The sequence below is a fragment of the Pteropus alecto genome, unplaced genomic scaffold (genome assembly GCF_000325575.1).
Source record: "Pteropus alecto unplaced genomic scaffold, ASM32557v1 scaffold131, whole genome shotgun sequence".
Classification (NCBI taxonomy): Eukaryota; Metazoa; Chordata; class Mammalia; order Chiroptera; family Pteropodidae; genus Pteropus; species Pteropus alecto.
In genome coordinates this window covers 19,137,042-19,154,041 of record NW_006434709.1, presented here as the reverse complement: position 1 = coordinate 19,154,041, position 17,000 = coordinate 19,137,042, and the positions used below count along the sequence as shown (strand labels likewise).

The window sequence follows — 17,000 nt, the reverse complement described above, 5'->3', positions numbered from 1 at the left end:
GGGATCGGAGAGGGGCCCTCTGACACTGAGGAGACAGCAAGCCCCCTGTTTGCTGGGACGATGACCACAACTATGAGAATTCAAGGCAAATCCAGGAACAGCGAGTGCTCATCCAGCCCTGGCCCAGGGAGGCCGGGATGGGCGTGGGCGCCTTGGGGCCCTGGCAGCAAAGATCAGGGCAGTGGGCGGGTGTGGTGCCAGGTGTCTCTTGCTGTGGCTGAGGCTGGCTGGCTGGGGGGTACCGTGTTTGGTAAAACAACTGCCCGGGGATGCACAGTCTAGGGGAAAGGGGTACACTCCAGCCCCCAGACCTGTGGGCCTGTCTGCAAGGCAGCCGGGAGCCCACAGGAGGCCCCGCTTCCCTGGCTCTGTTCTGTGTCATCTGGTTTCCTGCCTAACTAATAATGAAGTTTGGTGGAGCAAAGCAGCCCTACCTATTTTTCAGAGCGTGTTTTCTGGTGTATGGCCAGCCCGACAAGGCCCAGGGCCCCAAGAAAGGAGGGAGGTTGGGATCCTGTAATTGAAATCTGTTGATGTGAAGGCACTGTGAGGAGTTCCCAAGGGGGGGACCAGGACAGCCTCCAGAGAGGAAGCTCAGGAGACAGGGTGACAAGTTGTAAACAGCCTAATGAGCTGTGCCAGGACCAGGTGGGCAGGTGGGCCAGGCCTGGGGTGGGCCTGCTGCGGCAGGATCTAGGGGACGGGAGCGCCTGGCCTCTGAGCTCAGTTCCTGGTGGTGGAGGAAGCCGCCATGGGGGCGGGTGCAGGAAGGCCTCCCCGACACACACCACACACTTCCTTCCACTTCTCTCTCCTTTGTCTCCCTGGCTGCCAGAGGGAGCCCAGCCCTCCCGGCCACCACAGCCTCCCATCTCTCTGCTAGTCCAAGTGCTGCTGAGTCTTCAGGCCTTGGCTCAAATGCCACCTCTCTCAGGAAGACTTCCCTGACTGTACCAGCACAGCTGACCTGACCCCTTCTGAGTGCCTAAAGCACTCAAGAGCTGGCACTTGTCACTCCACTGCCCTGGGTCACTCAGTGGTTTGGTGGCTCAGCCGTCCCACCTCTCCCCACCTTCACTCTTTATTCTCATGGGAGAACCAGGCACACATTTGGCACTCATTAGTTGCACATTGGACACTCATTTCCCCAGGCAGCACCTCTGGAAGGGAACACAACAGAAGATCAGAGTAGAGCTGAGACTGAGAGAGCCAAACCTCTGACCCCTGGGCCAGCCTTTCCTGCAAAGCCCCAGGTTCAAAACCTACCCTTCCGTGGCCTGACCTCCACGGGCTTTCTGCCGTAAGAATGCAGCTCAGGCTGTCTCAGGGGACAAGGGCCTGCATTTCTCTCTCTTGTTATCATTAGAACCTAGCTCCTCTGTGTTTAATTAATTCTCTGATTTTCCCAAATTCTCATCCCCACTAGAGAAAAAGAGTACCCTTGCTCAAAAAGCCTTCTGTAGCATTTCAGGATGTGGCAAGCTCTTTGATTATGCAATGAGCCTTAGGCAACATTCATGCTAAGTACCCCAAGTGCAGTGTGCTGTAGTCAAGCCTTAGGCCTCCTTTCTGCTTCTTGTTGGAACAGGAAGATGGGATGCCTGGACCCAGGTTTTCCACTTCTTTCTGGGAGCTTCCTTCGGGTGTCTGTTATCCATCCCACCCCAGGTCTCATACAACCTCAGCTCTCAGTCTTTGCTGGAAACAGCTCTTGGCAAAGTCACAAGCCGGGCTCTGCTTGCCCTTCTGTGCTCCCATCTGTGCACAGGCACCAGCCCCAGGAGGGGCAGCCGAGCTTGGGACTGCCGTGTAAGGAGGGCTGAGTGGGCTGTGAGGCCAAGCTGCAACCCCAACCAGCCACATTGCTTTGCTAAAAGTGCCAGCTAAAAATGGGTGTGTACCTGTGCAGGAGGATTTGAAATGTGCATTTATCTGGACTGGCCCAGGATTGGAGAAACTGCCCCATTTTCCACTGATCTGGAGCAGATTATGTGTGTGTCCCCTGTTCTTGGTGCTGCAGAAAGTCCTGGGCTTTGGAGGGAGGCCAGCAGCTGCTGGGGACCCAGTCCTGCCTTGCCCCTTCCCGCTGAAGGATGGGAGTGAGGTCCTCCCTCTCTCAGCCTGGTCTTAGCATGGGGGTATGAGAGCACCTGCCTCCCTCCTTGACTTGTGAGGATTAAATGAGAGAAGCTGCTTCGCAGCATTGGGCCTGGGCCCACAGTCGGCTGTCAATCAGTGCGGCAGTTAGGTAGCTTTTACCAACACTCCTTGGTGGAGCCCCAGCTCTGCCCCTTCACAGATGCTCCCTGGGCTCCCTTCTCATCACCTGCCACCCCCACCCTCAGCAGGATCGCTGAGCTCTCCCCCGGGCTCTGTGCACACTCTGTCAGCCTCCACCCCCTATCCCCAGACACATGATGAGGAAAGGAGGTGAAGGGACACTGGGAAAAAGTCCGTTACCAGAGCAAACGTTATGCTCCAGGGGACACCACTCGTGCCCCCACTGTGGGCTCCAAAGTCCAATGGCCCGATACACACCCTGGCTCCTGACTTACCCTCGCTGTGGCCTTAAGTGAGTCCCTTACCCTCTCTGTGCCCCAGTTCCCCCCTTCCCGAAGTGGGGTAATAAAAGTGCTTGCTCTGTAGGGTTTTGTGAGCATTAGCTGAGACTGTGTGGAGCACGTAACACGGTCCCTGACACAGCACTCAGAAACCTTCGCCTGGCATTGCCCCCGGACCCCAGAGCCATCGTGTCCCGTGCTGTGACTCTAAGTGAGTCCCTTACCCTCTCTGTGCCCCAGTTCCCCCCTTCCCGAAGTGGAGTAATAAAAGTGCTTGCTCTGTAGGGTTTTGTGAGCATTAGCTGAGACTGTGTGGAGCACGTAACACGGTCCCTGACACAGCACTCAGAAACCTTCGCCTGGCATTGCCCCCGCACCCCAGAGCCATCGTGTCCCGTGCTGTGTGACTTGGGGGGATGGTTTCCATCACCTGAGACCAGTTCCCAGGGAGGGGGGCCTCTGCCTCTGACTTTTCCACCACTCTCACCTCCCACCATCCTTCTGGTTTCGCAGCTGAGCTGTTCATGGAGCAGAAGCACCTCAAGGAAGCAGGCTTCTGCATCCAGGAGGCAGCGGGCCTCTTCCCCACCTCGCACTCGGTACTCTACATGCGGGGCCGGCTGGCTGAGATGAAGGGCAGCTTGGAAGAAGCCAAGCAGCTGTACAAGGAGGCGCTCACAGTGAACCCCGACGGCGTGCGCATCATGCACAGCCTGGTGAGTCGGCCCCACGCCCCAGCGAAAGGCCTCAGGGTCCTTCTACCCCATCACCCCTTCGATGCCGGCAGGTGCCTGCCTCGCTACTACTATTCCGTGGTATCCGTGGGGGGAGAGGGAGGTGGCTTCCTCCCTGCTCTGCTGGGAGAGACAGAGGGGGCCATTTCCCTTCAATCAGAGCCTGCCTGAGTTGATGAAAAAATCTGGGAGGACTGATTGATGTCCTTTGTGACTGTCTTTTTGCTGTAAGTTTCCGAACATCAATCTAGCCCCAAAGGGCTTTCACTGTTGCTAATCAGATCTTCACTCTGGAGACTCTAGATACCAAAATGCTCTTTTTTGTGGGGGGTCTCCAGGCTCTTCCTGATCACTGGGCTGCCTCCTCCATTTCAGAGGAGCTCCATGCCTCCTTGGCGGGATTCAGGGGATGTCCTGGGGTGGGCTGTCAGGTCAGGCCGGACTAGAGCACACACTGAGAATGGCCCATGGGGCCCCCAATCCTAGAACATGGAGCTCAGGACTTGGGGTCCCAGGGCTCGGTGACCTTTCTATTGGAAGGTCGGAGGCTGGGAGCAGGAGGCTGGTGCTCTTGTCCCAACCTTGCCATTCTCTTCCTGGGTGATCGTGGGCAACTCAGCCACCTTCTTCAAACCTTGGTTTACTTACCTGTGCAGTGGGGGGTCTGCAGTCCAGGAAACATTTGTCAAATACCTGTGCTGACAGATGGTACAGTCGGCATAACCGTTTTCCCCTGCCTTCCTTAGCAGAGAGCAGGTATCAGGATAAATGCAGTGATCTGAAAGTGTACAGGCCTGCGTGGGAACAGTGATTCTGAAGTATAATTTAGGAGCCCACGGTTAGCGGATCAGCCTTCACCTGTCAGGGTCCGGGTTCCACCTCAGATGTCCCCTTCGAGAGCTCTTTGAGGAGAACAGCCATGAGGGTATCACTGCCATCTGCCGCATGGGGAACACAGAGGCATCAGGAGGACGACTCCAGATGGCTGCAGGGTTATCACTGCCAAAAGGGGTCTGATTTGTCCATGGGTAAAAGCTACAGGGACTCAGATATCAGCTTCATGTCAGGGAAAATGGTATAACTCTTAGAATAGTCCAAACACAAACTCAGGAGTCATCCGATGAGGATGTTGCCAAGAGAATGGAAACGTCGCATGGGGAGGATCTGGACCAGGTCATCTTATAAGGGCCTTTCCAACCCCAAGAGCCCTTGAAAACAGATTGGAACAGGGATCTCCAGCTCAGCTATTATTCCCACTGCCTTATTTTTTAAAGGCTTTCCAGCTTAGCCCCATGCGAATGTTCCGTGTCAGCTGAAGAAAGCCCGCTCAGCGACATCACAGCCTGGCCCGCGTTCTCCTCCACATGGCTCCCAGTTGCCTTCCAGTCTGCTCAGCAAATGTTTGTTTTTTGCAAGGCACATCCTCCTTCCTCCCACAGTTTAGACATTAGCTCCTCTGATGAATGCCTCCCCAGAGGTCACATCCAGAAACTTGATTAGGGAGGTGGGAGGGAGGATGTGGGTTATGTCATTAGGCCAGCAGCCAGGCAGAGATGTCTGCCTTCCACTGCACTCACGGATCTGAGCCTGCCGTTCAGACCCTAAAACCCGAGGAAATCCAATAACAAGCACAGTTTTGAAGTAACAGTGTACCATTTTTCATTTATGCTTATTATCGTCTGTAGCTATTTCCCTGACATTGAAGCCGGTTCCAACGGTGGGTTTCCATGGTAACTAAAGAGCTGTCCAGAGTGGCTCCCTACAGATGTTTCTGAAACGGTCCCTTTTCTCTTCCGGGGGTGCCTTGCTGATGTGGTGAGATTGGAGGAGTCGGAGGCAGGCCTGCCCACTTTTAACGTTACAAGCAACCGGAGGGGCTGTCAGCTCCAGCGTGGGCAGCCCATCCCCTTTCCACAGGCTCTGTTCCTGCCAGCATCCCACACACATGCATACAGAGTAGCAAATTTCAATCCTGGGAAAGATTTACTAAGCATTCTCTTCCAAAAGACATGCGAACACTTGGTGTGTTGATCTCCAGTGGTCCCTGATCTAAGTGTCTTCCCTGTGCTCAGAACCAGGACATCTGGGACCTAATCCTGGCTCTGACCCTAATTCACGTGGGTGATTTAGAAAAAGACACACTTAACTTCCACGCTCCTGATGTCTCCTTTTGTAAATGAGTAATAATCACCCCTAGGCCAATGTTCTAATCAGATGAGGTGACACATGTGAAAGTGCTTCTAAAAGTCTGCAGAGCAATATCAGAGAAGGCAAGCACAGCGTATTTGCCACCACTCTGCAGTCCCTCGCCCATGACACACATTGCTAATCAATCATGGCTGTTTTTTCCACTGAGCACAGATGTGACGTTGGACTCTTTTTCATCACGAGGGGAACTACTACCTGTCAGTCAGCTTGACAGTTTTATAAGGGACTCATCGTAAAAATAGTAGAGAATGGGAGTGACACATAAATCGTCTCAACCTTTGTAAACTCCAGAGGTGGATGCATATGAGACTTATCCAGGGAAAGGAACGTGAAGGGGAACTGGTGTCCTTTTGTGGAGACATTGACAAGGAAGGTTCCCAGGGAGGACATCCTGGCCCCACCACACCACTGTGGCTTTGTGAGTACACTGGCCTCTGGTAGGTACAAGCATCCCCTGAGGGCACAGCCCCCCCACAGCCTGGCCGGTGGGAGCTCTGGGGCCCTCAGTGAGCTCTCTGAGGTAGTGTTTAAGTTCCACTCCCTGAGGTCTGGAGAGAGGAAGGTGGAGGTAGACTCAGTGAGCTGTGTGGGGGGCCAGGTTCAGACCTACAGTCCTAAGAGCAGAATCCTCAAACACCAAGAAGCTGGCCTCTGAGCCTCTCTCTGGGGCTATGTATGTGGGACAGGATATTTGGGGCCAGGTTGGAGAAGGCCTCTGGGAGTGGAAGGCTGTTGCTTTCAGGAGTCCCAGGGTTCAGGCATTTCTAAGAATATGAATTTTGGCCCAGAAGCAGTTTATCTATACTCTCCTGTCCTGCTGCCCTCCTCTCCTGGATGTGACGAGAGACCTTCCCGTGAAGGCCTCCACCCTGGGCTCGGCTCAGGGATTTCCACCCAGATCAGGCAGGAAAGAGATACCTCCTTGGCAGAATACCGCCCAGGCAGTCTCCACTGTGCCCACAGCAGTGTCCCAGAGGAGTCTGTGTCCTCAAGCCCTGGTCCTGCAGCTGCCACCCCTACTAGACTCAAGGAAGGCCAGGTTGCTTTGAGAGAGTGCCAAGTGCAGAAGGGGAAAGGCGTGCTCTCTGCAGACAGACGTTCCCAGTGAAATCTTAGGAGCAGGTCCTGACAGTCTGCCAGCTCTCTCTCAACCTCCTGTCCAGGTAGCCAGAAGCCCCACTCATTCACAGGCTCAGCCAGAGAAGCGTCCTCAGGCAGCCTATACCCATTTCTCTGAGCCTGTCTCTGCCTAGCCCTTCCCATCCCTCTGTGCCCCCAGGGAGGCGAGATGCCTGGGGATGGCAAGGAGCTCAGGTATGGCTGATGGACTGGCCAAGTCACTGAAAGCCCCCAAAAGAGGGGGTTCCACTGAGGTCACCTAACCTTAATGGTAGGAAGATCACTAGCCCTGGCTACAGACCAACTTGCTGTCCCTGCTCTTCGCTTGGCTGAGCTGGTAGTATGGATGCTTTGATGCAGCCTGGCTCACTACAGAGAAAGCCTCAGCCATGAGCGGGCAGGTGTGGGTGCCTTCCTGCCTCCTGCCTTTGGAGGCGGCACCCTGCCCTTCTGTCCTGGACACACTCTATGGGGGGGATGGTTTCGTGCTCTTCTCTGGCCCCTGCCCCTAGTCATGCTCTCTTCTTGGGAAAGAGCTCGAGGTTCCTGCTGCCCCATCTCCCCCTAGAATCCTTTCCTCCTCAGACACCCAGCAGCAGGGGCAGAGTGTAGTGCATGAACTTCGGTTCCTGTGATGTAATTCCTGGGGATGGAATTTCTGAAGCAATCCTGGTCGCTTGACATGGCCTCTTCTCTCTCCAGAGGCCCCTGGAAAGGTGGGAAGACAGAGTTTCTGTCCTCGTTTCTCTCTGGTGAGAGCGCGGCCATGAATTATTCTCCTGCAGTTATTCCCTCCTGCTCCTAGTGTGAAGCTGCTGTTTCATTCTTTGAGTGGATTTGGAGGATCAAGGGCGTGGCCATCAAGGGGGCCCTGGAGATTACTTCCCCTCACTGACTCAGTTTTCTATCAGATGGGAATCATTCATACCCTTGTGACCTCAAGGAGTAGCTTTACCCTTGTGACCTCAAGGAGTAGTTTTAGGGCTCAGATGAATGAGACCTGTGAAAAGATAAGTTAACATTAGGCATTTTTGTTACCATTTTTGTGGAAGACTCGGTGGCAAGTGGCCTGATCCCACCTTTGACCAGACTGCTTGACCTTGCTGCTATGGGGTGGGCATCTTTGGCACAAATTTCCTTGTGCTGCCAAGTGGCCCATGGCATCAGCAGGGTACCGAAAGGTGGGTTCAGGGACCAGGGACTTCAGAGCTGCCTTTGGGATTGCCTCTGGGGCTGGTTGGCTGGAACAGTTTTTAAGCCCCAGTATCAGAGCTGGCTTGAGCCTAGAAGTTGGAACATAGCCTTCGAGTCTGACTGACCTGGACTTGAGTCCTTTTTTGCCTATACTTGCTGTTTAACCTTGGCCAAGTTCCTCAGCCTCTTAGAAGTTCAGTGTCCTTGTTGTAAAATGGGAACCATGACGCCAAGCACCTAGGGCTCCTGTTAGAATTAGGTTAAATGACCCTATAAGTTAATGGTCCTGTAGTTGGGGTTACTTGTATTTTTTTTTCATTTAGAAGCGTGTCTCCCAGGCGAGGTTCAGATGCTCTTGGTTTGCAGAGAGAAGTGGAAGCCAAGAGCTAAGCCCCAGAGACTCGTTGCGGCAAAGCTGCTTAGTCCTCACTGAGCCCACCAGGTGACTCTGCCCAGGGCACAGATGCACAGGACATGGGTCCCAACGGCCCTGCGGCTGTGACAAGAGTGTACACGGTACAAGGCCCAGCTGACATTAGCTGAGAGTAAGGGCGGCCTATTCAGTAAGCGAGAGTCTGAGCTGAGGGATGAGGGGGATTTGAGACCTGGTTTTTTAGTCTTGTATGTTGGCTGAGACTCTTCAGCTAAAGAGGCATTGCGGGGCCCTGAGGCTGTGGGAGAGGAGCAGGGGAGAGGAGGCCCTGCTCAGCCCTGCCCTCCGGCCCATAGTCATACCAGCTGGTTCAGCCTCTGCTCCCCAACTCTAAGGAAGAAAGGCATCCTGAGCAGCTGAGAAGTGAAACTCAGTGCTGAGCCTTCTGGAAGTTCCCTGACTCTGGGCGAGGTTGCGGTGTACAGAACAGCAGGATCTCTGGTTCCTGGGTCCCTATCCCTCGGGACCCAGGATGCCCCATCTACCCTGGGGCCGCCCTTCTTGTCAGCGGCAGGAGCAGTGGCAGGTAGCTTAGAGGGTCCAGGCAGCCTGAGGGAATGGGAGGACGCAGAAGTACTGCACTCTGCTGTGTGTTCTCCACACGCATGCTGAGCCCCTCGTCAGTGGAGTCTGTCTGCCCTACCAGCCCCAGCACATGGAGAATATTGCCTTCGTTTGACAGAAAAGTTCAATAGGAGGGTTGTTGGTCATTTGACCTCCTAGAGAGGTGATTTTATTGTAAGTTCCGTCTTTCCTTTGCCTCCCCAGTGCTGCCTGAGGTATGTAGTCCCTGATGAAAAAGTGAAGGAAGAGGGGGGAAGAGAGAGTTCTGGGCTCACCATGTGGAGAGTTGGGGGTACAAGGCCATCACTGGCCTCACTGGTGTTTGGAGGCCCCTGCCCTCCCCACCTCACCCTCAGCCCAGGCTCAGAGACCCTCCAGAAGATGAGGATGGTTCCCCTGGCTCTGGCTCAGGATTTTGGAAAGCCTTAGCCTGGTGCGTGGGCTCCTCAAGTCCCTGCCAACCCTGACGAGGAAGTGGAAAGGAAGCTTTCTGTCAGCCTGTCACTGATTCAGATCAGAACGTTAGTTAAGCACTGTTGGCTTAGTTTAGCCCCAGCATCAATGGTCTGAAAGACTCACTGTGTCTGGAGGGTGCAGCAGGGTCCCGCCCTTTCCTCCTTGTCCATAGGCAGGCACCACCCCACTCCCACCCACACAGGCCATCACCACCCTCTGAGGCTCGGCCTTCTGGTCTTAGAGGGGGGCTTCTGCAATGGGCCCCCTCAGGGTTAAGTTAGGGGTTAAGTCATGTCCAGGGTGGGCTGAGCCCCCAGCCCAGAACCTGAAACCAGCCCAGAAAACAGGAGGAAAGGCTCCACCCCCTGCCTAGAGGCGGGTCTGGCAGAGGAGCCCCCAGGGTATGACTTGTCCTCTTGTCAAGTCAGCGCTTATCCTGGAGCCTGGCCTGGGGCCCCCTGAGGACAGACACCCATCCCGGAGGAGAAGCCCACTGCTGCTCTTTTACATCTCCCTTCTGGAGTCCCCAGGCGTGGGTGCTGCCACACACAGAGCACAGCCACGTCTCCGCTACCCCAGAAGGCCCCCACCTAGGCTGGGCTCTGAGTGAGTGTGGGTGCTCCCTCATCAGAGGCCTCTTCCTATGAGAGTCTGAGGGTGCTCTGAGGACACTGGTCAGCCAGGCATTGGATGGGGTCTAGAAGGATTTGTGTCCCTTCTCCCAACAGGGAAGTAGGACCAACCTGTGGGTGTGGGGCCACCCAAGTTCCATGATGGATGTGGTGATGTCTGGGCTGGGTTCTCAGCCTGAAGAGACACCTCATTCCCAGTCTGGTTGGACAGGTTGAGGCTGACACACCTGGGAGAATCCAGCATGCCGGAATGTGGGCCTCCCTCGACGGGCGTGTCAGCACCCCAGGATGGATGAAGGGAGGGAGCCTTCCTGTGGAGCAACCTCAGAGGTGCCCCCCTACTCACAGGCTCCTCTCTGCAGCCCCAGGTCCCCAAGCAGGAGGCTCCAGGGACCAGGAGGCTCCAGCAGCCTCCAGCTGATTCCCGGCTTCCCAGCTGGAAAGGCTGACAGAATCCCAGGAATGTGCCTTGAGCTCAGAAAGAAAATTCCCAAAATAACTTCTATAAATACTTGAGGGTAGGGGCGGGTCAGAACGCTCAGCTCTCAGCCTGGCCTGCAGCTGGCCTAGCACTAGGGGCTAACTTCCCAGGGCAGGCATCCCCCCAAAAGAGGAAAAAGACACTCACAGCCGGGACTTTCCTGCTGCCCCTCCCTTCTAGGGGACAGTGCAGGCACTGAATTAATGAGGTGAGATGGTATGCAGTGGCAATTCTGAAAAATAAGACAGAATCCTTCATCCCCACCCTGTACCTCCATAGAAAACCTGGGCTCCTAACAGGGAGAGACCCTCTGAGGGACCCTCAGGCTGCCTGTCCTTGTAGCCATAAGCAGGCTACTAAGCATACCTAAGTGCCTCTGGTGTACCTGGCTCTGAGCCCAGACTCTCCCACCCGAGTTCTGTTGAGCTGCTGTCCGGTGGGGAATGGCCAAGCAGGGAGGAGCCAGGGACCTGTCCCTCTCAGCCTAGGGAGGGGCAGAGCAGGGATCCTATAGGTCAGCCCACAGTAATGGAGCATGATGTTAAGGTAATGGTGTGGGCAGGAGGGACTGCTGTCCTCTGGGAAGGCCTGAGACCCAGGAAGGGAAGGAGGAAGGAATGGATGAAGTCGGGAATTTCTGGGACTTCCCCCAGAGCCTGCCTCTCTGTGAGTGGCTGTAATTAACCCTGGCACCTCTCACAGGCACAGCGCTCCTCACCACACACAACTTGCACCGCCCTTTCTGATCCCTGTGCGTGGGCAGCACAGCTCTGGCCTCTCCCAGGTGAGGGTCACTCAACAGGTCTGTTTTTTCTGGGTTCAGGATAGGGAGGAGTCAGCAGGGATATTTGGATGGAATTGTGTTCCAACCATCTCCCTGGAGCCCAGTTCTCTGGGCAGCTAGGGGTGGGGGTACCAGAAGGGTGACGGCGGGCCCTCAGCAGTGCTGGGCTGGGGGCAGAGCAGGTGAGACCTTGAGTCTTCCTGGGGCACACCCTGCCCAGTTGTTAGGCAGCAAACAGCTCCGAGTTGCTACCAAACATGAACGGGCTGGTGTCTTAGGCAGGTGGCCGCAGATCCTGTTACAGGCCCTGGGCCTCTGGGCCCCAGCCTGACCCCAGCCCGGTGTCTCCTTTCAGGCTCTAAGGTCAGCACCCCAGGGTGGGAGGGACACGATCCAATCCCAGCCCTGCACACAGTCTTCCCCCACAGAGAGCCCTGCCCTCTAGAGAAATCAGTTCTTCCACCCACTCCTTGCCCCCCTCCCAGGACCCTCTGCTCATCCAGGGGACCCTTCCATTGGCTGTCTGCACACCTTGTGCCCTGCTACTGATTTCAAATTCATCGTTGTAGAATCCTCATGATAGTCTACAAGGAAGGACTCTTCTGTTCTCTGGTTTACAGATGAGGAAACCTCAGCTCAGAGAAAATGGGCCGCTTGCCCGGGGTCACTGCCCTTGTCAGTGGCAGAGCTGGGATTCTGGTGGCTGTGGAGCCCTGGGCTTGTCCTCCGCACAGAGCATGCAGAGGGGCCTACTGCAAACCCTCCATAGTGAGAATAACACACACACACACGTGCACATGCATGTATGCACACACATGCATGCACTCCCTGTTCAGCCCGCAGACATCTGGCCCCTTCCCAAACACCCACATGCTTCTTGAGATCAGAGGTTTTCGAACATGTTTTTTGATGGAGTCCTCTTCAAAGACTCATGAGATAGCTCAATATAGAAATCTGTGTGTGTAAAAGCCGCTGCGGCCCCGCCCCCTCTCTGGGAGGTCCTGCTGGCCTTCCCCATCTGTCCTCTATCGCTCCCCCATGGGCAGCACTCACAGGGCTCAAACCTTCCATTTTTGGTGCTTAATTTTGGTGTTTGGAGGCCTGTCGTCTCGCCTTTCCTTCCCTCCTCCCTGTTGGCCCTGTTCCATTGTGAGCTGCTCAGGGTCCAGCTCCCAGGCCCTGTGGGCAGAATGGCTTGGCCTGGAGCCCTGCTGGCCAGACTGGGCACGGCCCTGTGGTGCAGGGCAGCCCTGAGTCAGCACCGCTCCCATCTGGCCAGAGCCGGAGCCCTGCCTCAGGCTCCACCTGGCCACGGCTCCCCTGTCCTCCCTTGTCCTCTGCCCCATATCCCTGGTTCCCTGCAGATGGCTTCACCCTGGGTTGAGGAGACTGTGAATACAGCTCCCTCTTTCTTAACCACCCCTTGGCCACAGGACCACCAGCCAGTACCGCCAGAGAGGGAGAGGCTTTCCCTAGGGCTTCCTGAGCACCATCTTTCTCACTTGCCTAATTGGTCATGTTCCAGGCTCTTGGAGGACTTTATGAAATCAGGCATGTGCATCTTCCCCAGTGTGTCTCCATAGCAACAGAGGGCCTAACTCGGGAGTGCGGTGAGGAGGAAAATGTTCCAGCTAAAAATGTACATGGCCATCAGTGGGCGGGCACCCGAGTGGGGGCTCCCGGCGCATAGAAGGCAGCCTCCCCTGCCTGTCCAGGAAGTCAGTGTTGCTCATGCTTTACCTCATATATCTTTGAACAAGAGGAGGCCCCCCTGGGCTGCCATCCCATGCCGCCTTTGAGGGCCGGAACGCAGATCAGTGGGGTGGTATGGTGCAAAGCAGCCTTTCTGGGACCAGAGGCCACCACCCTGTCCGCCTTCCTCCCCACACCCTTCCCAGTGTGGGTGGAAGTGGACGTAGAGGGGCAGGCTGCCAGTTTCACTTCCTAACCCCTTTTTGTGACAATTCCTTTTACTTCCTATATCTCTCTGGCAATGGGGTTGTTGGAGCCAAATATGAAGCGAAGCTCCTGGCCACCCTGTCCCAGAGTCCCCCGCTTACCCAGCATCTGTCCCTTGTCCCCAGTCATCTGACTGTCTTCCTGAGACCCTCACCTGCCAGGCCAGGCTGGGATGGGTGTTAGGTCCCAGAACCCAGATGTCCCCAGGAAGACCAGTTGCCAATGCAGGCAAAGGAGCTGCCCCTACCCATCCCCTCAGTTAGAGAACCGAGCCTGCAGCATATATTCCTCAGTCTCACAGCAGCCCTGGGGAGAAGGGCAGCTCAGCAGTGCAGCAGCAAGGCTGGGAGCAACAGACCCACTGACAGACTCGCACGGGCCAGATGCTGTTCAAGTGCTTTACAATAGACTGATTCGTGTAAACTTCACAGCTTTCAAGGCAGCTACTGTGATCTTTCCTATTTATAGATGAAGAAACTGAGGGCCAGAGAGTGGTGGCTTGCCCAGGATCACCCAGCTGATGCTGGGGAGACTCAAAGCCAGGTCTGCTGACTTGAAAGCCCATCCCTTGGGGCCAGAAGTGGGGCACAGCTCCCACAGTGGGTGATTTCGGAGGCTGGACTTGAAGCAGGTTTGGGGTGGGGACAGGTAAGATTTGCATTAGTCAAGGGCACGGTCACTTAACCATACCCAAGCCTGAGACACCAAACCTGAGGCCCTCTCTGGCTGGTAGCTGGTGGCCAAGCTGCTTCCTGCTCCTCGCCCCAATGGCCAGAATGCCCCTGCCCTAGGGCATCCTCACTAATCATCGCCCCCACCTTGTGCTTGCTCCTCAGGGTCTGATGCTGAGTCGGCTGGGCCACAAGAGCCTTGCCCAGAAGGTGCTGAGGGATGCCGTGGAGAGGCAGAGCACCTGCCATGAGGCCTGGCAGGGCCTAGGAGAGGTGCTGCAGGCCCACGGCCAGAGCGAGGCTGCAGTCGAATGCTTCCTCACCGCCCTCGAGCTGGAGTCCAGCAGCCCAGTGCTGCCCTTCTCCATCATCCCCAGAGAGCTCTGACACTGCTCTGCAGCAGCATTGACGGAGGGGGCTGCCCCGCGGGGTTTGGGGGGAGCAGGCAGGCAACAGGGAGCATGGGTCAGGGGAGGTATGGGGCCTCAGGGAAATACACCTCTAGGGAACACTTTTGTAGTCTGCAGCCCTAGTTCACCTCGCCTCCCCCACCCCACCCCTGCCTTCCTTCCAGGGCCAGCTGAGTCTGGGAGCTGCTCATCTGGGTCTGGGTGAACCAGATTTGCATCAAAAGCAAATTCCTTGTTCCTTGGGACTCAGACATTGTGGCGTTTATGAGCGAGGAAGTAGCCGGAAGGCTACATCAACATGGGGGCCGCTCCCCAGAGTACCTGTGCGGTTTGGATAGCTCCCTTCCCTCACCTAGAAAGCCCTGTATTATACCTCCCGCCCTCTCTCAACATCCTTGCCCCTGGATTTCTGACTTTGCACAAGCTCTAGTCTCGAACCTCAGCTCTCTGCTCTCCAACACCAAAGATGAACCCCATGAGCTACCTTCTGGACGGGCCAAAGCATTTTCCTGGGTTCCTCCCTCGGCGCCTCGGTAGACAGTCTGCTTGAACCCTAAATGACTTAGAGTCATGGTGACTGGACTTGCTCCCCGAGAGCCTCACAGCTGCACTTCACCCCACTCATGCCTCTGTGCCTTAGGAAGCCCCACGGCCCTCGTCCCACACCCAGTCGCGGGACAGGGTTTTGGATCACTCTCAGGTCTTGCCCAGGGCAGTCACAGCTTGAAGAAGCCACTGGCAAGTGGGAAGAGGATGGACCTCTGGATTCCTGTCCCAGACTATTAGTGGATGATGCACATCTCATGTTTCCTATCTTTGCCTGACGAGGCCATTTGGGCTTCACTGTGCTCTTCCGCCTCTGCCAAGTGCCTTTAAATCCTCTAATGTCTGACCAGGGGCACGGAGCACTGGCCTTAACTAACCTTCCATTTTTGCCCACCTCCATCTCCCTGAAAATGCCCCAACCAAGGCAGCCTCTTTAGGCCCTCAGCCATGGCCCCTAGATGAGCCTCAGGATACAAACATGGCTGCCGGACCCAACTCCTTTCAATACCTGCAGCAACACATCATTCCTTCAAGCCTTACCTTTTTGGGCAATGAGTACAATGCAGATCACTCTAGGGGTTATAATGTGGAGGTAGACAGTGCCTAGGACTGTCCCCAATTTATGCCACCACCCATAGCCCCTTTTCACCTCAGGCTTTCTTAGGTAACCCGAGCCCCACCCTGGCCATTTGGTTCCTCCTGCCTGGTACCAAATGACTGTGGTTGGAGACCTGAGGAGGAGACGGAGCCTGACACCTCCTGACTGGTTGAATAGGCCTCTGTGAACATGACACCCTTGCCTGCAGGGGTCCTGGGTGCTCATGGGTGGATGTCTTTCCTGCTGCTCCCCTAGCCTGCTGCATGATGCTCTTGGAATTATCCCCAGGATGTCAGCCCCCCACAGGCCTGTCAGGGAATTCCTTTTTTATCAGCACTTTTGGGTTTTAGTTTTAAAGCTCCATCAGGTACATCTCTTATTTTAAGGTGTGTGGAAAAGTCAGGCGGAGGCTGCCCTGGTTTGTCATTACTCAGTCTTTCTGTTGGAGACCCTCCCTCCTCACTGCAGTGGCTCAGCACTGTACCCCCAGGTGCTTCCTAGGGAGAGCCTGAGGCCCTGGCCTCCCACCGGGTGATCAGTGCTGCAAAGAACACCAGATCCTTCGCCTCTTAGTTGAAGGATCTGTGTGTGTGTGTGTGTGTGTGTGTGTGTGTGTGTGTGTGTGTGTGTGTGTGTGTGTAAATATGTATATATATATATGCACATATATATATAATAGAGATCTATTTTTATTCCAGAATTCTGTTTGAAAAAAATAAACAAGAAAAAAGCAAATGTCATTGATTTGCCTTGGAATGCCCAAAGACGTTGGTAATCAGTTCTTGGTACTAGAAAAGACACCAAATGCATTTTGAGTAGTAGTGTGCCTTCAGAGGAGGCCTCAGCGGACTGGGCCAAGTTGCTGACAGTTCACAGATTGCATAAAGAGACTCTTGAAGAGGAAGCAGGTTTCTCAAGTAGTGTGTTCATTCAATGCACAGCTTGCCCCAGAACAGGCCTTGATGGGCCCTGGAGAGGGGATTGCAGGAGAAGAGAGGCCCAAGGCGTCGCAAAGGCTAGAGCCTGGGTCCTGTGCAGAGAAGGAAGGAGGGGAGGGAGGGCCCCGCTGAGACTGATGTGAGCCCGGTGAGAGTGGATGAGCACAGCGGGGGCTTCGAGGTCAGGCAGCAGCCTGGCGGTGAGCGGGAGGAGGCAGCGGGATCCAGGCTGGGCCAGCGAGCGCGGATCTTCTGGCCTGCCACCTGTCCCTTCAGTGGGCCTGAGCCCCCTGCTGCCTCTAGGGCCCAGCCAGGAGAAGCCAGGGCTGGACTTGCCACCTGAATGGGAGGGACTGTTCCAGGGGCACTGCCAGTGGAGCCCCTGCAGCACCTGGGGGAGAAGCACCAGGGAGGGCTGTGTGGTGAGGATCCAGGCCGCATCTGGATCAGCCACCTACGCCAAGCGATCCATACCAATACCCTCCTGATATATGCTGTGCCACACACCCACGTACTACATATATTATAAAGTGAGCACTAAAATTTTAAAAGATGACATAAACTCACGCAGAAGCTCTATTTTCTTTGCCCCAAGGGACCGTCTGGCACACCCCCAAGCCTGCACCACCCACTTTGAAGACAGCTGCCCTTGAGGCTGCCCCTAGAGCTCAGGGTTGCCCTGGACTGAGCTTCCTGCTCCCGCGGCCTTGCT

General features: G+C 55.5%; 1 protein-coding gene across 3 annotated transcripts in view; it reads left to right on the top strand.

The window, feature by feature from the left end:
• Nucleotides 1-16,029, top strand: part of TTC7A (tetratricopeptide repeat domain 7A) — a 111,666-nt gene extending 95,637 nt beyond the window's left edge. The window contains exons 20-21 of one of the 3 annotated variants that reach the window (XM_025045222.1): nucleotides 3,075-3,277; nucleotides 13,962-16,029. In XM_025045222.1, the coding sequence (XP_024900990.1) occupies nucleotides 3,075-3,277; nucleotides 13,962-14,183 (425 nt within the window). In that variant the 3' untranslated portion in view covers nucleotides 14,184-16,029. The other 2 variants (XM_006909621.3, XM_025045221.1) reach the window with 2 other exon arrangements.
• Nucleotides 16,030-17,000: the final 971 nt, after the last annotated feature.